This window comes from Phoxinus phoxinus (assembly GCF_949152265.1).
Source record: "Phoxinus phoxinus genome assembly, chromosome: 5".
Lineage (NCBI taxonomy): Eukaryota > Metazoa > Chordata > Actinopteri > Cypriniformes > Leuciscidae > Phoxinus > Phoxinus phoxinus.
The window spans coordinates 33245405-33270487 of record NC_136880.1 but is presented as its reverse complement, the minus strand read 5'-3'; the positions used below and the strand labels follow the sequence as shown (position 1 = coordinate 33270487).

Genomic DNA, 25083 nt, shown 5'->3' with positions numbered 1-25083 from the left:
GAGGACCTTAATGCAACATTAAAATTATATATAATACGTATATGCCCATGAGAAATAAAATGAAAAGCTACACACTCCATAAAATAGGGTTAGGAGAACTGTTGCCAAACATATCCCATGCTAGAAACATAATAATTACTGCAATAATAATCCAATCATTGACTTGCGGTTGTGGTAAGGGTCGTGACATTTCCTAAACATGCTCAAACTGGTTGACCATTCACAACACACTGTTCCAGCCGACCAATCAGAGCACATTGTGCCTCTTGGACAGAGAGGCTTCATATAGAGAAAGGAACTAAACAGAGTGTTACTGACTAGCGAGTTTTTTTAAACATTCAAGCATGATATTCTATTCTAACCTATTATAAAGATAACCTATTCTACTACATCCCAAAAACAAAATCAAGACTTTGTAAACCGACATAATATGGCCTCTTTAAGAACACTAGAAGTAAAAGTGAATTAAAAACGATTTCTAACCGTTGCATCTTCTCCAGACAGAATCCCTGGGTTCTTACTCAGGTCCAGATGAAGGAGAGAGTTGGAGTAGTCATCACTGGAGCACAGGGCCTGCGAAAGAGACGTGACACCTGGGGGGAAAAGACAAGGAAAGGCTGAATCATACAGCAAATCTAAAGTTCACAAGAAAAAAATGCTTCTATTTTGCATGTATTAAATAAAACAAATTTTTCATTACATATTCAATTAAATGTTTGTAGCTTTTGGTTTTTCGTCCTTCTGCTTTAATGAGTTTGTTTTAAACATGATAATTATGTTCCCCAGCGTGATTTAAGAATGATAAAACAAGCATCTTGAGCTTTAATGGAAGCAAAAACATCTGTCTGTACAAAGGAGTTCAGAAATATACATATTTGATTAGAGACAATGTTAACATTTTATCAAATCCTAAACCTTTCTGTGTATTTCCAGATTTGAATTAGATTTTGAATCCCAGATTCTCAATGTGGTCTCAGACTTTTAGACTCCACTGTACATGACCACCAAACCACAACGACATGCACAAAATGTTCTGTAAGCAGGGTGTATTTTCATTTAGTTTCTAAAGAAGAAAATGCTAGCGATTGCCTTTTGTACAATGAGACAAAAAGACAGCTCTACTAACTCTGTTAGCTGGCAGTTTGCCAGTGAACTCAGCCAGTACGCTTCCTCACCGGGGAGTAACAAAAACATCCCACTGCGCTCTCTGAAAGCAGGAATTTACTCATCAAAATGTTAACCACTGCAACCTTTCATGATCCAGTAGTTTTCAGTTTTGCCTTTCACTGTAGTTCATATTTTGATATGTAAATTCAGTTTTTACTGCTGATATGATTTCACTTTAAAGTTCACAATAAATCCTAACCGGATGTGGCAGATGCTGAAACGAAACATCTCAATTTGAAATGAGCTGTATCCTCTGATGGCACAGGTTCATCTTACTTCTATATTCAAAGTTAAAACTTCTGCAATGAAGTCGTCACAAAACAGATTATAAATAAAGATTAATGATGGGAGCTATTTCGAGTGGATTTTGATTCATGGCGTGTGCTGGAAGGCTATCCGTCTACCCACTTGGTTTAAAACTGTATTGATTGAAAGAGAAAACCAGAGGTTTAGCAGACCCTGGGAGCAGCCAATGATGCTGGTAATTGAGTCTGGGCTCTTTCCAAGAGAAGACTAGATCTTTGGTCATGAATCTGAAGCTCTGAAGTCAGATGCAACTAATCCATCGATAATCTTACTGATTCAAGAGAGAACAGGAAGTTGATTCTAGATCAGTGGAGTGAGAAAACATTATTTTTACAGCCTGAGATGTAACATAGAGATTGCAGATCTTCTGTAGACCGTGTCCAGACTGCGATTTGACAAATAATTTTTTTTGTGCTAAGTTTGAGATAATTTTTCATATCTGATTTGGGTGTGCATTATTAATGTCAATATTTTAATTGTGTTTTATATTAAATTAATATAATATAACAGACAGACAGACAGATAGACAGACAGACAGACAGACAGACAGACAGACAGACAGACAGACAGACAGACAGACAGACAGACAGACAGACAGACAGACAGACAGACAGATAGATAGATAGATAGATAGATAGATAGATAGATAGATAGATAGATAGATAGATAGATAGATAGATAGATAGATAGATAGATAGATAGATAGATAGATAGATAGATAGATAGATAGATAGATAGATAGATAGATAGATAGATAGATAGATAGATAGAAAAAACCTCACATTAACTCTCTTACATGCTTCTATTTAATATTTATATCAGTGAACTGTAATTGAGCAATAGTTGTTATAGGCTTAACCAGCAGAGGGCGTTACACCTCTAGAGACAGATTACTTCTGAACACACCCTTTGAAGAGAGCGACGTCTTGGAGAGGTTTAGTAGACGCAAGCCTTTACTGAGCCGACACACTTGCTGGATGAGGTTAGAAACTCCTATAGGAAAACAAACATCCACAAACACATTGGATCAGTCACAGACCAATTTACACACAGAGTATTATCATGCACCTTCAGGCAAACACTGACATTGTTGCAGTTACGTTCACACACGCACACTTGTGATGTGATAGGCAATGACATGTGTCAGGCATGATGACAGGCTGAAACTCTGACCCTGACACATATAGAGGACGTACCAGTGTTGGAGAAGCTACTGTTCGTGAAAACCACAAGCTACTGACAAAAATAAGCGAATTAAACTAAAGCTACTTAAAGGGGAAGTAGCCTTTTAAGATATGCAATTCATTTATTTATTTGACATCATTTATAAAATCTTAAATATAATCTTAAAACATATATTATAAAATATATATATATATATATACTGTGAAGTTCACTTTGTAGGGCACTATTGGCCAACTCAAATGTACATCCATTGTCACGCTATTAATACATGTATTTAAGATGGTAGCATTACTTGTAGTTGCTCCACCAAACACTGTACAGTACATACAAAATGACACAAAAACACGCACATTAGAAAAATCGCAGCACACACACAAATCTAAAAGATGCCATTTTCAAATCAGCTACAGATTCAGCACAAGCAAAACAGAGACAAGAAAGAACAAAACACACCCACTCAGAGACAGAAATAGCAGACGTACTTGCTGATACAGAAAGTGTAAAAACAGACAAAAGCAGGTAAATAGACAGAGAGGAGGGGGGAGAGAGGGATAGTAGATCCAGAGAGACTTTGATGCATGTACCTTGGTTGTCCAGTGTATTGTGGGCCAAGTTAATGGAGTGTATGACTGATGCTGGGTTTTCTGACAGGGCAGTGGCCATTTTCTGTGGGAAATCTCTAAATGACAGAAAGAAAGTCAGTAGAAATGGAACTGCAATACAAAGCGCCGCACTCTGGGACAGAGATGAAATACAGAAGCAAAGATGTGGCAGGGGAATAAGACTGGGAACGGCATAAAGGGGAAAAAATGACAGTGACAGAACAAGAAACAAACTTTTAGATGAAAAGAAAGAGACTAAAGTGGTCGGAGTGATGAATAACACAAAGAGAGCAAGAGAGAGATTTATAACTCACGCTTTAAGGCCCGCGTTTTCCAGCGTGAGCTCCTCCAGACTGCTGGATTTACTGACAGAGTGCAGAATCTGTTCTACGACCTCTGAACTCTATGTGTGTGTGTATGTGTGTGTGTGTGTGTGTGTATGTGAGAAAGAGAGAGGGGGAAAAGGAGAAAATCACTTGAATTTAATTCTTCAGGAAGACTCACCATAATGACTTCATGCACATTGTCACAGATGTCAGTTTCAGACTGAATGAATACCATTTTTATATACCATAACCATAGTATTAACATGGTACTTCAAAGAATATGATCGTATTACCATCAAATTAGTGTCCAAAACCGCATATAGAGATAATAACCCTAATAATAATAATAACACGGTACGTTTTATTCGTGAAACAAACAAAAACAGAAAAACAAAAGACTTGGACATAGTAAAGATTGAAATGGTTATAAAGGGATATTTACAATGCGCAAGTCTTTGCAATAAAGTTTGGTAAACCATGAGTTATACGCCATAGCCGCCACAATCACCGCAAGGTCCCTGTGACGAAAAGAGACACAGAAGAGAAAAATCAAAACAGATTGTCTTAGTGAGGTGCTGCATCAACCAGAGGCGTTCTCACTTTGCTCATGCAACCCCTCATAAGATTGCATGCTCTCCTCAAGACTAAAATAGAGATGTTATTATTCAAGAAAAATGATAGATTCAGCAATAAACGCTCCCTGAGAGGAAAGCCAGGAGAGGAAGGGAAGAGGACAGTGTGGGTCGATGGGAAAACTGATGCCAGGTCAGTGAATTACTCAGTGCAATGTGTCTATGATACAGCTTTTAATATTGGCCCTGAGCCTAAAACCTTTTTACCCGGTAGACAGAGCGTTTTCGGGGTTTCTCCTGTTGAGTACGGCTGATGGCTGTGTTCTCGTTTGCAGCTTCGTCATTCCTCTGTTTAGACGCTGTAGCGAGGCTGTAGGCAGTGTGTACTCAGCTGTTCTCTCTTTCTAAATGAGAGTTTCTCTACATCACCCGTTCGTCTCTCTCCCTTTAGATGTTCTAATGGAACAAATGCTTAAAAATCAATGACATAACGTCTTCAAGACAGATGCAGCATCTAGATGGTAGTTTAAGTGTCCCGATGGTGAAATAGCAAGAAACAAAGGAATGGCAGTTGAAGTGCTCTGCAGTATAAAGGCTTATATGTTAAGTTTGTGTCTAAAATATACTTCTTTTTGCAAATATTGGATGATCAACTCTTAAGGCAATGCAAATAAACTCCACTCTTCTTTTAATGGAAATGTGTCATTGACCACATTTACATGCACATCGTTTTCTGATGAAGGACCGCATTTTACTTGTAAGAAAATCCATCTGAAGATGGCAGATGTGTTTTGGGATATGCTTACTGATGTCTATCTAGTCTGAGGTAGACTATCTTGGACCAGCAGTTTGTTGCCAGTTTAATGTGGTCAAGCTGGTTTTTGGAGGCTGGGGATCCAACTAATAACCTTGCACCAGCTAATGTAATGACATGCTTCAAAACACAGCTATCACTTTAAAATGGATTTTTCAACATGGCTGGTTAAACCTTTATTCTATCTACAGTACATATATATATATATATATATATATATATATATATAATCTGCACAGTATTTATCACATCATTAATCCTCAATCATGTTCATGACACCAGTCACCAGCATACAAATGCGCTTTAAATTTCAATATGTAGGTCATGAGACTCGTCCGCTGTCAGCATATAGATTTTTTTTTTGTAAGGAAAAATGTTTTGTCTTCTCAGTCCAAAACGTTTTCTCTAATAGCTTTACTTTTTTACAACAGCTTTTACTTCTAGCAGTCATAACAACTTTCACTTGGACTTGGCAGAAGATATACACAGAACATTACCAAAAAGGTATTTACATGACAGAAAGTTTCGATTTATAAAAGAATATGGCAGCTTTCTTATTCAGATTTCTAGAAACCGGTATATTGGCTTCATCAACTTAAGGCAATTTTGTTCAAATGTTTACATCATGCATTGGTAACACAGCATGCAAATGTGGTCAATGACGGAGCCAAAGCCTTTGCTTAAATTACACCAATCGTCTGAAAGACACTCACTAAAGCACAAGCACAAGCACTCTTGTCAGGCAAAAGCTCTTTTTAAAATGCAAAAATGATCTTTAAGTGGCTGCACTCCCATTAGAGTTTCATCATGTGACTGCTGAAAAAAAATCTTTTTCAGCAGATAACCGGAACTGCCCTTGAGCAAAGTGCTCAACGAACCGTATCATTTCTCAGAGTCGGAGTATAAATATATTAAGTGCATTTCCTTTTTTTATGTGTTAAAGGCGGCATGGTCGTGTAGGTGAAAGCGCAGAGATGACGTCCGTTTTCACAGGTCATATATATTTGCAATTCTGTTTCAACAGGAAGCGAGTTCTGAACCAGCCTTCAGCCTGCTAACACAGACCCAACATCAGCAGAAAATACAGAATCTGATCTGGAATCAGTGAAGGAACCTGACACCGATTGGACGGATGTAAAAAGAAACAGCATGACTCCCACCGGGCAGGAAGTCAGCAGAGACGCCACAGGAAAGAGACTAAATGTATTATTACTGTTTCAATTCAGCACATATTCAAAGCACTGGCTGACATCAGCATTCCTGTGTCAATTATCATTCAAATCCCTGTCAATACGAAGCAATTAACGAAGCATAGAGTTATCATTAGACTAATCCTTCCAAAATGAAGAAGCTTTTAAACCTCCGCTCTGTGGGATGTAGAGATGGCAATGAAAGTAAAGGCTAGCAATTAGAGGTTGCGGATACAGAAGATGAATATTAAGATGAGATGTAAATTTGTGTGCTCTGGCTACCCGCTTTCCAGGTGACTGAAGTCCAACAGGTTAAACTCCCTGTTGTCCTGCGAATGATAGATGGTATCCACATCCTGAAAGAGCAAAAGAGATAGAGGAAGGCAGAGAGACCCAAAAAGAGGAAGAAAACATATTTAGAGTGCAATAACAGCAGTGACACATACAGTACAGAAAATGGCACAGCTGGCGCTGAGGATGTTTTTGTGGTCAGAGTAAGCTCTTACCCACTGCACTTCCTCTTTACAGGTGATACCATTGTAATCGCACAGAGCTGCATAGGTCTCAGAAAAGCCCCCTGAAATGGGAGAAAGGTAAAAAAAAAAGCCTAAAAATGAAAAACTGCCCTACATGTATTTGTACAAATAAAGATGTAATGGTTTTTAGAGCACCGAAGGCAAAGAACTCTAATTTTATCAAACTATTTTTCGCTGTATATTGTTATTGCTAACTAACACTTCTGCTATTTAAATAAAATATAAATATTATATGAAAACAAACTTGCATTAAAATGAGAAATGTCATTTTGGAAACCAACAGAATTGTTTTTTATTAAAACTAAATAGAAACATAAAAAAAACTAATACAACAAATGATAAAAGCAAAGCCAAATTACGCAATCTTAAAGGGGTCATGAACTACATTTTTTTTTTTGTAATGCTGTCTGAGGTCCCCATATAATGTTATTAACATTTTTATATTAAAACAACATTCTAATTTAGAAGTAATAAACTATTTTCTATCCTGTTTTTTGATAGGATTCAAGACTTGGAAGTAAACACCAACAGCTATGATTGGGTTTTGCATATTAAAATCATTTTTAACGTCCCCACCATTACACATGTGGAATATATTTTTTTAGGAATACAGGGAATAGCTTAGATCAAAACGATAACAAAAGCAGTGCTCTTTACGGTACGTGCTTTCTTCCGTATCTGATAATCCAACGCATTAACCCCATAAATGCCGGAGAAAAGGAAAGAACAGCAAATCACAACTATCACAACTTTTCAGTTTGACTGCGTCACTACAGTATAAATATAAAAATGCGATATTATTGTTGTATCTAATGTATTTGTCATTGCATCATCTTTTATTTTCAGTGTCTCTGAAAAGCCTGCATCGAACTTTGTCTTGTTTAAAAACGAATCGGCAGTAAAGAAGCGAACAAACCAACAGTGTCTTACTGACGCGATCTGACTGGAACTTTGTAAAGAAATACATTTCATCCATGCTTTCTTAATGTTAGGATTTTGAATAGTCACATGGATCACATGGATGGCAAAGCAAAGACAGTTTGTTTAAACAATTTGGCACTTTTAAAACGTCTTTCTTGTAATCCTCAGAGGCATCTATGGTTTTGTTGCTGGAGTAATCCTTTGTTTGCATCTCTCATATTTACTACTACATGACATGTGCAAATCGGTGGGAGGGGTGATGTAGGCATTGAAACTGCCTTTAGTGGGCACTAAAAAGAAAGTGATGTAGAAATAGAAGTTGATCTTCTTCTGCAGAGGCGGTCTTTTGTCGCACTATGACATTTTTTATTTTGACGTTTTCATATTTCACTATGACGTTTTTTATTTTGACGTTTTCATATTTCACTATGACGTTTTTTATTTTGACGCACTATGACAGACATGTGACAAAGAGCTTCGTTTCAATAAAATCAATAAATTCAATAAAATAATTAAATAAAAAAGAAGTTTTGAGTTCTGAAACAGATATTTTTATAGTACAATTCTTATATGTCAAAAGAGCACGGACAATTTGACTTCTCTATTCATGACACCTTTAAACACAAATTTAAATATTAAAATAAAAGCACTTTTTTTATCACTAAAATTGTATATAAATAATACTAAAATAACACTGTTCTTGTGCTGGCTATACAGTTATTTGACACATCCCAGGATTATTTAAAGCACCAATAAATTATTAAATAAATACATAAATGTATTTCTGAGGAACAAAAAGTTATTTGCGGAACTCCTCTAAGCGATTTTGTGCCACTAGTGACACTACACTCCCAGTTTTCCATTGTCCTACCAAACAGGTAGTCTTTCTTCTGTTTACAGGGACGCTATGACATATATTAGCAATATTTCAAAAAAGAGCTTGAAGTGTTCTCCTATGCCATCAAGACTGTGAAACCTATAAATCAAACACAAGGACTGTGTTCTGTGTACTGGCTACACACTGAATCTCTCGCTGTCACCGTATGAAGGGCACAGAGTCATTTGCATAGTCTTTCTAATACCCACTATAACTGCTCCGTATAATTATTTTATTTTACTTCTCAGTTTAGAACTTTTGTATTCTTTTTTTCTTAATTTATGTATTTGGCACCATTTTAATTCTGTCCTTCACTGTCTACAGCTGCAGCGGCTGTGGCAAAACAAATATTGTTATATAATTTGTCATGAAAAGCAAAGAGCACCAAAACCAAGTAGATGGCATAAATTAAGTGCAAAATATTCAAAATATTCTTTGAGAAAACAGCAGTGGTGAGAGGGGAAGAAGGAGAGATTAGAGAGATTAAAATCTGGTGTATAATCAAAATATGTATGAGCTTGTGTGTGGATGCATGAACTATATGTACTTATATTTCTCTCACCACATGCTCTTTGCGTCTCCACTGAACTCTCAGAACTTGGAGAAAATTTCCGATTTCCGTCAGTTACATCTCCATCTGCGTGAAAGATGGAGGGGCTGAAAAAGAAGAGGGAGGGGGAGAGAGGGATTCGCAATGCATCAGAATCTCAGTTATTCCGACCCAGCATGTGAACACCTGGCCAAAGAGCTGAAACAGGAAAGAGAGCGAGAGAGTTGAATACTAAGACAGAAAAAGAGTGCTATTATGCATTGCACTAATCTCCTACTGTCTGAATATGAGAAAATCTCTCAATTAACTGCTCAGCAGTGCCTCACACCCCTGCTGCTCTAGCAGATACTGACTCCTATAGGCAGCATTATGGATTCTACAAAAAACTACATTAGCACTAAGATACAGTGCATAGGCAACAGAAATCAGATTTGCATCTCTGCTTGGATGGTCTGAGCAAATACAGATCGGTCAACAGGGTTTAGTCTAAGCTTCAGACATCATGTTCGCTGACCGCTTGATCTGGCAAGCTTTACTCTAATTGGCTGGTTTTATGCCATTTCCGAGAGTAAGGGCACATAGGTTTCTTTCTCTTTTTAATCAGTCCGCCTGTGTTTTAATGGTGAAAATGAAATATTAACTGAATTTTCCAGGTTGGTAGAAGTTTACTAGATATCCAAAAGAAGAACTACTGTATATATTTCACTTGGCAATGTTTAAATAATGTAAAAACTTTTGACAGGAATTTATAAACTTAATTTATATTATTTACCAAAGTTTTCATTAATAAGCATTTATTAAGTTTTTCATTGTTTTTGCGCCACAATGCGGAAGCAATACAATCATTTTTAAATCAATAAACTCCTTTTTAAATCAATATTTTGTGTCAAATCATTGATTTATTTGGTAGGTAGCCATGTAATAAGCGGGATAATGTAGAGCGAGGCGGTTGTTATAGCGAATACAACCCCTTCAGGCTGATTCAAGACAAGTCCTAATCAGCCTGTCGGTGTTGTATTCGCTATAACAACCGCCTCGCTCTACATCATCCCTTACATAATAGACTGCTGTTGTAAAAATTACTAAAATAACTTTAGTTTAGTAAATCCATAAGTGTTTTATATTATAATATATTATATACACTGTACAAATATTAAAAACAAAAACCACTAGTAATAAAACATAGCATACTGTGATTGGTGGCTTTATGTGTGATTGGGCGATTCTTGGAATGTTGACCGTTTCGCTGTTTAGCCCTTTCGCACGTACGCTCACACCGGTGTGATCAGTCTTGGCTGGTCCCTATAGCGTACATCACACCGGTGTGATTAGAACGGTCAGCGCATCACGTGATCAACTGCTAAATTAAAACGTGCTTTGGCGCGTTGGCTGGCGCTGAGCCAGAGACGGACGCACTCAGTGCTTGTCATATATAACAACTATTCAGTGTTTTCAACCACATAATGTTTATTTTAGGTTTCAGACATTTAAAAATCACATAAGTACTAAAAAACAATGAATCTGAGTTTGTAAAATACACACTGTCTATGGAAGCGGCAATAATAATCCTTTATATTATAAAAAGACGACACGTTTTATTCATATCAGAAACACATTGTGTAAGTAGCTTTAGATTTTACCCTATTCTTCTCCCAGTTCACCAGCCACTTACTTTCATGTATTTCGGGAGAAGTGGAGGAATTGACGTGTTGTAAATCCAACAGATCCGATTCTCTGAACTGTGACACAAGCTAACATGGCGCCGCCCATCGCGCATACAGCTCAACTAACGCGATCGTTATAAAGGTGTTTATACAACAAAACACATCCACATGCACATATTTCACAATCGGAATATCAGTGTTTCATACTATTGCTAATAAATGTGTGAATATTTTGAATAAAAAAGGCATCATTCATTCAGCGCTGTGTTGTGGTTGCACTGTGTCACGTGACAAGCAATGACGTGTTACCATGGAAACAATAAAGTGACAGATTCTAAATAACGGTCGCCTTGAAATACTCACGCTGGGGGGTCAGTTAGAATATTTTAAACTTAGGTGTGAAAGGGTTAGTCAAAGTCTGGCTATGTAGGACCACAGCAAACCTGTGGGGTTCTTTGGATACTTACGTGTAGATGGAGTTGTTGAAGATCCGAGAGAGTGCAAAGTTGATGTGGTTAATCAGCTGATCCAGGTGGTCATTAGACTGCAGCCTCAGGGAATATGTGGACTTGTCTGTTTCTATGACAACCTGTGAAGGAAAGAACATGCTTTAGTGAAGCAAAACATTTGAGAGAAGTAGTGGGGGAAAAATATGGCAACAAAAGCTAAAACACTGGAGCCCTGTAAATGCTTTTTCTACCTGATTATCCGGGTGGGTGTTCATTGCCCGAATCTCCAGGAAGTTGAACGTTTGTTCCACCTGAGGGGAAAATGAGCATCTTGCTACTACATAAGTCATTCTAAATCAGATTCAGATTACTGCAGTGCTTTGAGATGGAGCAGACAGGTGGTGCGTAATTGCCTACCGTACCTTGGTTGGTATCTTGGGGGCCATGAGGTACAGCCGCCATGTTGCCAAAACCTGAGAGACAAAAGAGAGGTTGAAAGCACAATTAATAGGGCAAGATTAAGTACAAAGTGGAAGACTGTTCAAAGAAATAATGGTTTAGGTTTCCCTGGAGAACAACCTGTTCAACTGAATCCAAGTCATGAAGTAGTTTAACCATTTTGTCAACTGAATACTTTACTCACAAAGATAACGCTACAGTACAACTGGGCTCTTATTTGTTAAATGTGTGCATTACGCAACACAAATAACCCTAAAGCGTACTTTATCATATTTGATACGCACATTTCTAAGGCCTCTGAATTATCAACATGATCAGAACTTTGCTGAAAAACCTGTTGTACACAATCTAATACACATCTGCTGTCATTGATAGTTTAAACTTTTTTAGCAAGTAAAAGGCCTTTTAATATTATTCTAAAAACATTCCCTCCTTCAGGACGTGGTTCGCGTGTCTTTTTGCTGTGAAATATTTACTGATTTTCAAAGTAAACGCAAGTACAACTTTTATATTGTTAGTAACATTTCGAGATGAACACTTTCTTGACTGAAGAAATTTAGGTTTACATGATGATTTACATGCAACTTTCTTTTTTTTAAACCATGTTAAAATGTGATTAAATCAGGCTTTTGAAAAATCTCTAAATCATCATTGTATTGCATTGCATTATTATACAGTATATTTTACTCCCACAATAAAAACTACAGAGCTTTGATCATAAAATTAAGCGTTTAGCTTAACATATTTTTTGGAGATAAGAGTGACAACTTATATTTATATGAACTTTATATAAGTAGTCTGCTATACTGGTAAAAAGATCTTACTGATTTATATTAAAAGCAGTAATCTATCAGAATTTCATCTTTTTTATATAAATATAAGCAACTGCACCAAACTGGATTTTGGGCATCTAAATAAAAATGGGGTGGGTTTTGAGTATGAGCTCCATATTTTCCTATATCATACTATACCAGCCATAAAAGTCTGATTTATCAAATATGAAAACATATAGGCAAACTTTTGAAAAACAAATTGTCTAAAGATTTAATAAAACATTCCAAATGTGATTTTTCTTACTATCATTTCATATGTCAGGCTTTACAGGGTTAAGAAAATTGTCAAAGCATTTTAATAATTAATTTTACTAACGATTCAGTGTTGTAACAAAATGATGGAGACTGGGCGCTTCTATGGGTGCTGTTGTTTATGGATTTCACATGTGTAATAATGAAGTGAGGCGAACAGCGTTACAGACAGATGAGTAGGCGCGGAGAGGACCGAATAAGGATTTAAGTGATGTCTGAGGATTACAGAAACATAAAAAGAGGGATTGTACTATATTTTAAGAAAGGGAATGAGTGTGTGCGTGTCTCTGAAACAGTACGGTCAGGTCTGGAGGAACCACTTAATCTCATTCATAATTTAAGTTCCTTATTAACACACCTCATTTAGGCTTTTGTGACACTCCTCACCAGTCCCTCCCTTCCCCATCATTTAAACCAGTGATTCTCAACCAGGGGTCCGAGTGCCACTAGGGGCCGCAGCATAACTTAATAATATATTAATATATTATTATTATTAAAATAATTAACATTGAGATAAGTATATTAAAACAAACCAGCTTATGAAAAAACAAAAAACATAAAGTGTTGTAAACTGACATTTTCTTTTTTTCTTGTATCTATTTTCTATTGAGTTGTTGAAATTTCTGGAATCACAAAATTAATTGGTCAATAAATGTACCTATATCATAATATGGTGTGTGTGTGTGTGTTATGGACAGTGGTGGGCCAACGAGTCAAAAAGGCTGAGATTCAGTAATCTAAACATCAACCATTCTCCATCTGCCCTTTTTCTCCTCTGCAACATTCTTCTACTCTTCCCGAGATGTTCTTTGATTGATCTACAATGTATATACTTCATTTCTCTCTTCATTTTATCTCAAAAATTTCCAACTTCCTCTGATTCAGTGCGATCCCCATCCTAGGCCCCCTGTTTTCTTCACCCTCCTTCATTCGTCTATTCTTTTTCTGCCCTGTCGCTTTCGATTCTTCAAGGCCTCCCTCCGATGTATTACTAATGGCACCCCACCAAGAAGAAGAACCAGAGATGGAGATCCCAGATTTCTCCATAATAAAGACTCTGTAAAGGCTTTGATGGCGGGTAATTCGTATAGGGTTTGATGGCGGCTGGGGTTGGATGTTGAAGTTTGGGCGTTTTCAGTAAAGTAAGTTCCTGATGCTTTGTCAGAGTTAAGAGAGACACAGCCATTGATCGAGAGATGACATTTTAGAGAGTGCACCCCACCACAAAACTCAATAACCGGTCAGGAAAACTTAGTTATATAAAAACGCTCCTTGAGAAAGAGAGATGACGCAAGAGAAACAGATAGAGGAAGGAAAAGTCAGTTTGGGAACCAGAAAGCGTCGTCTACTCATCAAAGACTTTACTATCAAAGGAAGCAGACACAAAAGATCGGCACGTAAACAGCCACATTAATTATTAAAGCCCGCTGGGGTGTTTGGACTTGACCGAGTTTGCATGGATGGATGGATGGAAGAGGGGGGACCCCCCAATTAAGGAAAGATTGGAATACATCAAAGACTACCTAACACATTGCATGGGTGGGGACCGTGGCTGATCGCATGGTAATGAATGCAGCAGTTAAGCTACGACTCACATTACTCACCCTGCTGTCGAGCGCAGACGGAATACGGAATCCAGCGTATAATGATATCAACATTAGTATTCATTATTGGATCCGAGCCCTGTTGAGCAAGCATTTTTGAGCAAGACTGGGCCAAGCGAGGTTGGGTTTATCTGTAACAACGTCCTGCGAGTAGGCCAGAGGTCAGCCGCTTTGAGTGAGACGGCCACCCACCGCATCCACTCGTAAAAGAGCAAAAAACACTTTCATCCTGTGACCGCAGACGGGCCAATTGTGAAAGGTAGACAGGGCGACTTCAGTCCTGGCTTTCATGGACCATTCGAGCCTGAGGAGATCAGACTGGTTCAACACTTGCCCTAAAAATCATCCACCACCTCTCAGTACCGACTTCAAAGAATGAGAGATATGAGGATGTGTGTGTGTGTGTGTGTGTGTGTGTGTGTGTGTGTGTGTGTGTGTGTGTGTGTGTGTGTGTGTGTGTGTGTGTGTGTGTGTGTGTGTGTGTGTGTGTGTGTGTGTGTGTGTGTGTGTGTGTGAAGGAGGGAGGAGAGGTTTGTGTGTGCAGAAGGGAGAGGGTTTATATTAATCATACCATGTCAGGGATCTGGCTTGACACTTCAAACACGACCCATAATTCAAAGGGTGTTGGGGACACGTCAGTGCTGTGCCCAGGAGACTGGAAAAGAGTAGCAGATTGCTCCAAACATGCCTCTGTACATCTCCTCTCAGACACATCACACTGCACGCAGGTGTCATTGCCTAAGACGGACCCATTTCGGCTGTCAGACATTGCAGGGGAAAGGAAGAGCGTGGATTTACTCCCGCGGCAGGTCCGCGTCTTAACTCTGCTGAACTTAAGAGGCGAAGAGATGAGAGGAATAAAGAGCGAGCAGAGAGAGGATAGAAGATAGGACGGATCAGGGCTGAAATGCCGTGTGCTCCAGATTCACTGGTGATTAAAAGTCTCAGAATCAAAGCAGCTCTGCAACTAAAGCCTAGAGTGAGAGAACAAGAGAGGAAATAAAAGAGAGATAGAAAGAGAACGACAGAGAGGAGGGGCTAAAAGCTTAGGACTAGAGGAAGTATGCTACTTGGTTATTTGCATTGCGAAAAACAAAAGTGTTCTTGATTATTTTTGTCCTATTTTTCAGTTAAAATATCAAAACACCATTCAGTCATTTGCTGCACTAAGTTAAAAACAAGCGGGGAAAAATCAGCCAGTGAAGAAGACAAAATACACTTCTTTTCAAAAGATAAGTCTATGAAAACAAGCCATAATATCTTATGCATAAGTAAATTTATCTATTTGATTTTTTTAAATTTTATAAATTTCTGGTTTTATCTGGTTTCCCAACAAAATATATAAACATCCTTAATTAAAGTAAGATAAATTTACTTGAGAACCAAAGTAGTAGAAGATAATAAGACTTACTATTTGAAATTATTTATTTTCATAAACAAAATGTATAATAACAGGAATAAATAATAATTTTAATCATTTCAAACTATTTTATTTTCTTACCATTTCCGTTTACTGTTTTTGTGTTAAGCATAAACCTAAATAATTTTTTTCATCATTAGATTCTGTTCCCCATTCTGTTTTTCATACAATTAGGTTGTAATATGTATCAAACTGGTACTGGTAAAGATCCACATAGCTATAAGCCTGAATTTCAAGGCAGTGTTCAGAATTCAAATGAAAATGTTGAGACATAGGGCCTATAAAAACAGTAATACCTTTATCTTCTGAGTGCTCACTTGTCACTTCAAGTACTGTCTTTCAGAATGAGTAGGACATAACAATGCACACTTTCGAATGGAATCCACTCAATGACTTAATTTTACTTCTCACGTACATTTATCTGTTTATAATATAGTTTCAGGTATTTTGGAAAATAAGACAACGTTAATACAATTATATTTTCATAGTAATAGAGTAAGAGGCAGAATACCAATTAGCCAAAACCAGGAATTCTCCTATTTTATTTCTCCACTTAAAACCAGATTTACATACATTTTTGGAAAACTTTTAAATGTACTCCCTAGTATTTATAAAAATGTCTGAATTAATGCGGTACATTAGGCTTTCGCAGACATAAAAAAAAAAGTGCTATAAGAACAAGTTATTTGTTAGAGACATTTACTGACCACTAATATCTCTCTCAGGGGTACAATGGTCATCGCCCTTTCTGTAGTTTGAACCTACAATCTTTTGGTATTAGTTCTTCAGCAACGGCTTACCCTCAGCTTTAAGTCATACTCTTTAAGTCATACCAGCAGCCATCTCACCCTGTAGCCCAAGACCGGTTGCCCACTGAAGCTAAGCAGGGCTGAGCCTGGACCTGGATGGGAGACTCCTGGGAAATCCAGGTTGCTGCTGGTAGAGGTGTTAGTGAGGCCAGCAGTGGTCACCCTGTGGTCTGTGTGGGTGTCCTAACACCCCAGTATAGTGACGGGGACACTATACTGCCAAAAGAGTGCCGTCCTTCGGATGAGACGTTAAACCGAAGTCCTGACTCTCTGTGGTCATTAAAAAATCCCAGGATGTCCTTCGAAAAAGAGTAGGGGTGTAACCCCGGCATCCTGGCCAAAATATGCCCAGTGGCCTCTGTCCATCATGGCCTCCTTTGAGATCTCAGAAAAAACGCTATATAAATGTAACAAATTATTATTATTATTATTTATTATTATTATTATTACTCTACAGATAAACTCAAACCAAAAGGGATACGTATCACACCATATCTACTCTATGATTATGTCTCTTTTGTTGTGGATCGGTTTTGTCTCTTGCATCACATCCGTCCAGACTGCAGTCAAATCCCCCATAGTCACTGCCTCTCAACATCACAGGTTATCCCTGCACCGCAGACTTCTCCTTAAGCACCTCGTATCACATTACCCGTCTTTACCCAGCGTCTACTCTCATAATGCAGCAATTGTGCAACTCTAAGATACTTCTTAGAGGAGAGAAAGCTCATTACCCTGAGCAGTACACCCATAATCCTTGTTAAGTTTTTATATTTAAAGATCTATGAACTGATCAGCACATTAAAGGATTATTTTGGGTTAAATTCAAGTTGAGTTACTATATAGCAATAGCAGCTGTAAACAACATTTTGACAGTTATGCAATTATAATAACAAACAACGGCTGTCCCATAGACTTCCACTGTAAGTGCGTTTCTGTCAATAAGCTGTTGATAAAGTTTCACCCAGAATATTGCTTTAATAAAGATCATGAATCATATGTAATAGGTTAGTTAGTTAACCAATAATAGACACACGTTTTATTTTCAAGATTTTAGGGAAAATATTCTATTAATGTATTAAGGAAAACAAATTTGTAGCATCTTGAGATTGATGCTGTCAGAAAAGAGACACCAAAGGGGACATTCTTCTAAAATATTTTATTGTGACTTAATTCTCAAAATGTTATGCCCTTTTCCTCATAAAAGCCCTAATCTGAAATTAATCTTGAAACTTTACTCTCAATTTTTTTTAAACATGGCATTAAAATGTTCTTCATATTAAGGTGCTGTGACTGTTCAAGTTGTTTTTCCATTTGTAATCATCTTTTTGCAATTAGTCCAGCAGTGTGCGTATAATTAAAATAGAATTAAAATTAGGTCATAAAACTGCACATATAATAATTATATAAGAATTAAAAATGTTAGTAGTTAAGTGTTAAGTAGTTTTAGATGAATTGCATGTCACACTGCAGGACGCTACCGGCAATGTCAACTACCCAGTAACAGTCATACACTTAAAAGCAAAACAAAAATATCCAAATAAAATCACTGCACCTGAACTTAGGCATGCCACTAAAGTCAGTCATGTCAGCTAGAGAGCGTTCTGCATGAGTATACGGGCCAGCAGTCAGCGTGGTGGTGCGGACAGACTCGATCTGAGAAGGTCTTCACGTCACTCACTGTGGCGATCACAGCCTTTAATTGGCCTTTTATTCCACAGGAGAGGAAAAACTGAAGCGACAGACAGAGATAAATAATTGAAGGGGAAGAAAAGGCGACATTTGGGGCTTCAAAACAACCGATCTCCTCTGCCGTTCGCCCGCCTCTCTCTCTCTCTCTCTCTCTCTCTCTCTCTCTCTCTCTCTCCATTGCCCCCTCTTGTGAGCCTCTCCCTAGTGTGTTCCTGTTCACCAAGCCCAGCTTTTATCCCATCCCCTCTTCCAACATCACACTATCTCTCTCTGCTGAGGGGGCAGCAATGTGGGTTCCACAAATTATATACTGAATGTGTGTGCTCACATTAAGCTGTGTGATCTCTAAGTGAACGTGTATGAGAAAAAGTGTGTTTGAGTGATATTTTTTAGAGCTGTGCCCCAAGGCTTGAGCTGATGTCTTGCTGAGCACTCTATACAGCTGTATCGGGGCCAGATTTGTGTGTGTGTGTGTGTGTGTGTGTGTGTGTGTGTGTGTGTGTGTGTGTGTGTGTGTGTGTGTGTGTGTGTGTGTGTGTGTGTGTGTGTGTGTGTGTGTGTGTGTGTGTGTGTGTGTGTGTGTGTGTGTGTGTGTGTGTGTGTGTGTGTGTGTGTGTGTGTGTGTGTGTGTGTGTGTGTGTGTGTGTGTGTGTGTGTGTGTGCAGATGAGGGTTTGTTTGTAGGCTGGTACAGTTGGCAAACCACCACACACACAAAACCCTTGGGGTAAAGGAGCAGCGAGTGACAGACCACAAGTGAGGATCACACAGTGTGTGTGTCTAAGTGTGTTTTAGTGTGCCTGCAAGCTCTTGTCATAGTGTTGGACCTACATTTAAATTTGCTATGCTCTTTGAGCACAATTTTTAACCATCCACAATCATAAGCACATTAAACTACTGAAAATACACACTTGACATCAATCTGACAGAACAGAGGAGCGAGCCTGAGTAAAAGAATGTAATGTGAGGAACAGAACGATGACAGAGAAAGAAAAAACAGAGCCGTCTAAGACACAGCGGAGGGGGGGGGGAGGGGTGTAGAAGATGTTAATATAAATGGACAGAGTCAGAAAGAGGAAGAGAAACAAAGGCAGACTGGCAGGAGGGGTGAGGTTAAAAAGATAGTTCCCCCAAAAATAAAAATTCGGTCATCATTCGTGCCGTGCACTATAAACACTAAGTTCGTAAAACTCAAAATATTTGAAGTAATAAGTTGCATCAATTTTAGAGTAACAAAGTTAACTTGTTTTCTATAAATTACAATGAACTGTCAGTAACATTTCAGTGAAATACACATTTCACTTGGTTTATTTTACTGTTCAGGTTTACAGCGTGGTCTACATTCACTTCTAATAAATGGAAAAGAGCAGCCGGGACATTCTGCTAAACATTTCCCTTTGTGTCCCATAGAAGTAAGAAAGTCAAGGTTCGAAAGGACATTAGGTTGAATAATGTAAATAACTGAACTTTTATTTTTGGGTGAAGTACCCCTTTAAAAAGAAAGGAAGATCTCTCAGGGTTTGTGTCAACATCAATCTGTCGACACTCAGCAGGAAATGAGTTTGATTCCTCACCTCCATCACCTTTTCACTCCGTGTGTGTGTGTGTGTTTGAAACCGATCTGGATGATTAATTTAGCTTTTGTGGCTCCAAACCCTGGCATTTTAAGTCTCCAGCTGCTTTCAATGGTCTTGAAGTGACACACACACACACACACACACACACACACACTGGCATTCGTATGCCACCTCTGCTCTCACCATCCTTCATCTCACACACACTCCCTCCAGAGTCGGTCGGTCCCTCCGACCCACACAAGACTCAATGGCCACAGTAATGCTCACTGCACAGCAGGGGTCTGGTCTCCAACAATTTCTGTTTGTGTGTGTGCGCACCATCACACTTACATTGCTTTTATCATTGATTCCATTGCCCATTCTCCAAATGGACTTGGCAAAAACAACCCAACCAGCAGGCAGTAAACACTGCACACACCATTACAGAGGAGGAAAGGTTAAAGTCTTAGGCTCATTGTTTTTGTTACTGCTGCATAATAGAGATACAAAATAAAGGCACAGAGTGCCCAAAGCTGATGGTTTTCTTTTAAATTTCATAGTTCACCCAAAAATCATGTTGTTTCAAACCTGTATGACTTTCTTTCTTTTTAGGAACACTGTTTCTAAACCAGGACGGAAGCTTTCAAGCATTAATAAGCACCAGAATGGTCTGAATGATTCATTTATGTTCAGTCATTCAGTTCAACTCACTGACTCAATGATCCAGTCACAGCAATTAACAGCAAACTATTGGGGAAGATCATCACTGAATGACTTCCATTTCTTAAAAAGTCTTACATTAAGGCTTCAGAAGATCTAGACTACGGTGAGTTGTAAGAATAATATGTGGTGCTTTGCGTTGGCATTGTTTTATGAGTTCCCATTCATTGTAATTGAGGGTTCATGAGGGTTCATGAGGGTTAATGACAACACAATTTCAATTTGAGTGAACTGTACCTTTAAGGACGTATACGATAGTATTATACAGTAGTGCCTTACCAGAATCCGATCTTCTGATTTGCCACTCTTGTTCTCTACTTTGATAGCTCTCACCAACTTGATTGATGTCTTGTCGATAACTCGTCTGATGCTCTCTGCAAAATAGACAGGCGATGCATTAACAGCCAGAGAAGCACTCTATCTATCTCAGATGTATTTTAACTGCACGCAGGGTTAGAAAATGACTGCATTACACCCATATGCTTTATTTTTACACACTGTCCACTTGTGTAGGTGGTTTTTCTACATGCATGAAATACATATCCAAAGCAACACACAAATAAAAAGCACCTCAAGATGACCTTCAAAGCAAAAGCAGAAAATAATATAGAAACCACACACAGTTTATCTGGCCTCACGCATATATGACACCTGTGATCTATTTTCTGGAATATGCCTTTTACACTATGGGAAATACTCAAAGAAGGAAGAGAAAGGAAGAAGGAATAACAGAGAAAAGAGAGAGAGAGGGAGAGAAGGATCAGAGTGAGAGAAACAGTTAATGCAGTCGCAATCAACTTTAATCTGTGTAAGACCCAATCACGGAATCCTGGGCTTTCTGACTGACACTAAGAACAGCAAAGGGCCGAACTAGAGCACATGTTTCCATTACAGTGAGTCACAGGGGGATAAATAAATGGGTAAATGGGGTATGGATATGTAAATGTGGGCGAAAAAAGAGAAGCAGGAGATGAAAAGGGGGGGAAATGGAGTAAAAGAGAGAGAGAAAGACTGCTGTGTTCAAGCAGCAGAGTACGTCTTCAATCACTGTCCTTCATATTGTATAGGTGATCTATCTTGCCCACTATTCTCTCATTTCAAAACTTTGGCTAACAATTCTTGTCACATCTAATCTCATTTTTTATGTTTAATTAATGTTAACATTTAGATTTTTCATTTTTGTTCAAAGTGCTTTTATTTTAATTTGCATTTTTTATTTTAGCGTATTACATGCCATTCAAAAATGCTAGATTCTGATTGGTCAGTCACATAATTTTGCAGTCAAATATTTATTATAAATTGACTTAACTGTATATTTGTCCTATATGCCAGTTTCATGTCTCTCATATCATGTCTCTTTCTTCTCACATAATCAAATAATTTCAGCTCAAATCAATAGTCTACATCCATTTCTATATTAGCAGGTAGCCACGAAATAAGCTTGACGTTGGGGTCTGGATCACTTTGCTGGAGAGTTATTTTGCGTTATACTGGGGCTGTTGAATGCTTGAATCTGATTGGTTTGCGAACGTTCTAAGGTTTACACTGATATTCAGGGAAACGCATGGCTAAAGTAGTTCCAGGCACCGGCTGACTGTACATTATCCCGTACATTTATTTTTTATTCTATCGCTTTATTTTATTTGTTAATGCTACTTATTTACTCTATTTGCTCTATTGTAATTTTACTTTTTATCACATTAAGACTTTAGGTTAAAAATCAAATAGCGTGGTCACTTATTAACATTAACATTTTACCCGAGTTTACCTGAATTTTTACCTGAATTTACCCTACAGCATGCATAACGGAAATTGTATATTTTAGGTGCTGTGACTGGTCAGCATTTTTAATGACCTTTTAGCTTCTCTAAAAGGAAAAATAAAAAAAGGAAAAAGTAGTGATAAAAATACAGGTGGTACAATGGAATGATATGATGACTCACAATTCACTAAATTTGCCTCGTCAGTGGCCAGTAATAGACTGAACAGTGTCACCCACACAAACACAATCACCATCACAAACATGACACAATAATGCAATAAACATGAAGTAAATAACTTACAATGCAACGTAAACAGTCCAATGTACACAATTGATAACAAAAAATAAGAAACTATTTTTAAAAACTATAAACTTTACAATATTTTACCCAGGGCAATCGACAAATGAGAACATCGCTCAGAGTTCGTGGCAATGGGGACTTAAGGTCCCTTGTGTTATAGACACAAGGGATCCCCAAAACGTGGTTGTATATTCTGTGATTTAAAGTGTCAATCCTTGTATTGTTATAATATGTATTGCCTTGTTAAATGGCAATACGTGTATAATGTATGGCAATACAATGCATATAAAAAGGTAATTACTCTTTATTTCAACAAAAAATTAAATAACACATTTTAAGTAAAAGTATGTGTTGTCTCATACATAAAATATCTTAATTTTTTATGATTATGGTAAAATGATTTTGTAAGGTAAAGCATGCAGTTAAGTTAACATTTCTAAAAAATAAAAAAAATGCAAGTGCACTAAATGGGAATTGAAGAGCATGGCTGGGAGCAGGACAGTAAATACTGGGTTAGTAATAGGGATTAATTACCAAAGGAAGATAATAATGTGTGAAGGTAATTAACAGTGAGAGCGCTCCAAATGTCAAACTGCTAGTGTGTGCTCAGTGTGTCAATGTGTGTGTGTGTGTGTGTGTGTGTGTGTGTGTGTGTGTGTGTGTGTGTGTGTGTGTGTGTGTGTGTGTGTGTGTGTGTGTGTGTGTGTGTGTGTGTGTGTGTGTGTGTGTGTGTGTGTGTGTGTGTGTGTGTGTGTCAGTAAGTGTGAGGAGGACGCATCACCGTGCGCAAAGATGACGGCCTCTATTATTGTGGTCAATCAGCCCTAAAGACACACATCATGAATGTGACTGAAGAGTATCAGCCTCTCTGTGAACTTGCGTCAGCAGCGATACGCAAATGTGTAAAGTAACTCATATCAGACTCAGAGACACATCAAAGGGAGAACAGCGCGCGCACATACACACACAACTACCTATACACGCGAGCAAACACTGCAGGCAAAAACGCAACACACACATACAAAAAAACCCAACTGATCGATTTGCACAAATTTATCCTTTTGAAGATAGACACAAGTGACCGTCATTACAGCGACAAGCACACATGCTCACACGCGCAATGCATGATTCTACCGTTAATCACATTCAATCTGTATTAGAAATCATTACATCTCAACAAATGTGCCACCTTATAAAACATTCCCCGCTCTGAGGATTTCAAACCACTAAAAAACAAAGCACCGGCCGCGAGCGGGGACGCGCTTAACAAATCCCATGGTGCGCGTGTCGAATGTCGGATAGGAAGAGGAAAAAAGAGCTATTGGGTTTAATCACCTGTCATTTCCCGACTCACGGTGAGAAAAGCAGTCGCGACGGTGTCTTTGGATGCCATGACGTCCAGCGCCCCTTTCCTCTTCCTTTTCCTTATCAAGCAGGAGCAGCTATAATGCTCTCTCTCCCTCAGCCAATGCCTATAAACATATCATACTGAAGAGAGCCAGCGAGGAGAGGAGGAGGGGGGCATGATAGAGGAGTTCACTCACAAGTGTGCATATATCTAGCCTATGTAAAGCAATGAATTAATAATGCAAACGAAAGGTTTTTTTGTGCCTGAATGAATGATAACATGACTGAAGTCCTTTCATCTTTTTGACTAATTTACGGACATGCTAGATATATAGATAGATAGATAGATAGATAGATAGATAGATAGATAGATAGATAGATAGATAGATAGATAGATAGATAGATAGATAGATAGATAGATAGATAGATAGATAGATAGATAGATAGATAGATGGATATCCCATGCCCTGTGAATAAGTCACCTAAATGTATCGAATGTGTGCTTGTAGTGTACTTTTTTTAAGATAATATATTTTCCAGATAATATAATCATAATGAAATAAAACATCACTTAGTTGTACTTAAAGAGAGCACACTTCCATGACTGCAATGAACACACTTGCATACTTTTTTTTAAAGTGCACTTTGTAATAATGTCAAAATAAAAGTTTTACTTTAAAGGACACATTAAAGCCACACCGCGGAACTTTTGCGGGCGCTAGACCTGTAACTTTCACGTCTAGCGCCCCTAGAGGCCACAAGCGCCGCAGCACTGTCGCAAAAGTCTAGAAGACATCCACTTAATAAATGGACGGCCGTAAAGCGATACGTTCTCCAGGTCACATGACCTGTCCAACGACGGTCCGTCTTCTCCAAACTTACATAGGCAGTATTTCAAGAGGGCAGCCCCGCTCGGAGCATTAATAGTGTCAAACGCTGTATATTGGCCTGAGGAATCATTTAAAATAACTCGTATGCGTCAACTCTTTAGGTCACAAAGTCCGCGGAGTGGCTTTAAATTCCTGTTTTCCATCTCATGCTTTAAAGTACTCTTATTCTCGTACTCGATGAAGCTGCTGTTTGGTATTACATTTAAAGTAATACTAAACAGCAACTTCATCATTACAAATGTGTAATTTCAAACAAATACATTTAAATCATTACTTGCAT

The 25083-nt window shown here is 38.1% G+C and overlaps 1 protein-coding gene across 2 annotated transcripts in view; it reads right to left on the bottom strand.

Moving 5' to 3' along the window:
• Positions 1 to 24040, bottom strand: part of carmil3 (capping protein regulator and myosin 1 linker 3) — a 46629-nt gene extending 22589 nt beyond the window's left edge. For both annotated transcript variants that reach the window (XM_079614411.1, XM_079614410.1), the window contains exons 1-13: positions 23902 to 24040; positions 20783 to 20877; positions 11582 to 11632; positions 11411 to 11470; positions 11178 to 11299; positions 9059 to 9153; positions 6669 to 6739; positions 6445 to 6518; positions 4029 to 4104; positions 3575 to 3663; positions 3243 to 3337; positions 2380 to 2466; positions 484 to 593 (exon numbers count right to left, since the gene is read on the bottom strand). In XM_079614411.1, coding sequence (XP_079470537.1) covers positions 484 to 593; positions 2380 to 2466; positions 3243 to 3337; positions 3575 to 3663; positions 4029 to 4104; positions 6445 to 6518; positions 6669 to 6739; positions 9059 to 9153; positions 11178 to 11299; positions 11411 to 11470; positions 11582 to 11632; positions 20783 to 20877; positions 23902 to 23959 — 1083 coding nt within the window. In that variant the 5' untranslated portion in view covers positions 23960 to 24040. The remainder of the gene's footprint in view (positions 1 to 483; positions 594 to 2379; positions 2467 to 3242; positions 3338 to 3574; positions 3664 to 4028; positions 4105 to 6444; positions 6519 to 6668; positions 6740 to 9058; positions 9154 to 11177; positions 11300 to 11410; positions 11471 to 11581; positions 11633 to 20782; positions 20878 to 23901) is intronic.
• Between the last annotated feature and the right edge of the window lie 1043 nt (positions 24041 to 25083).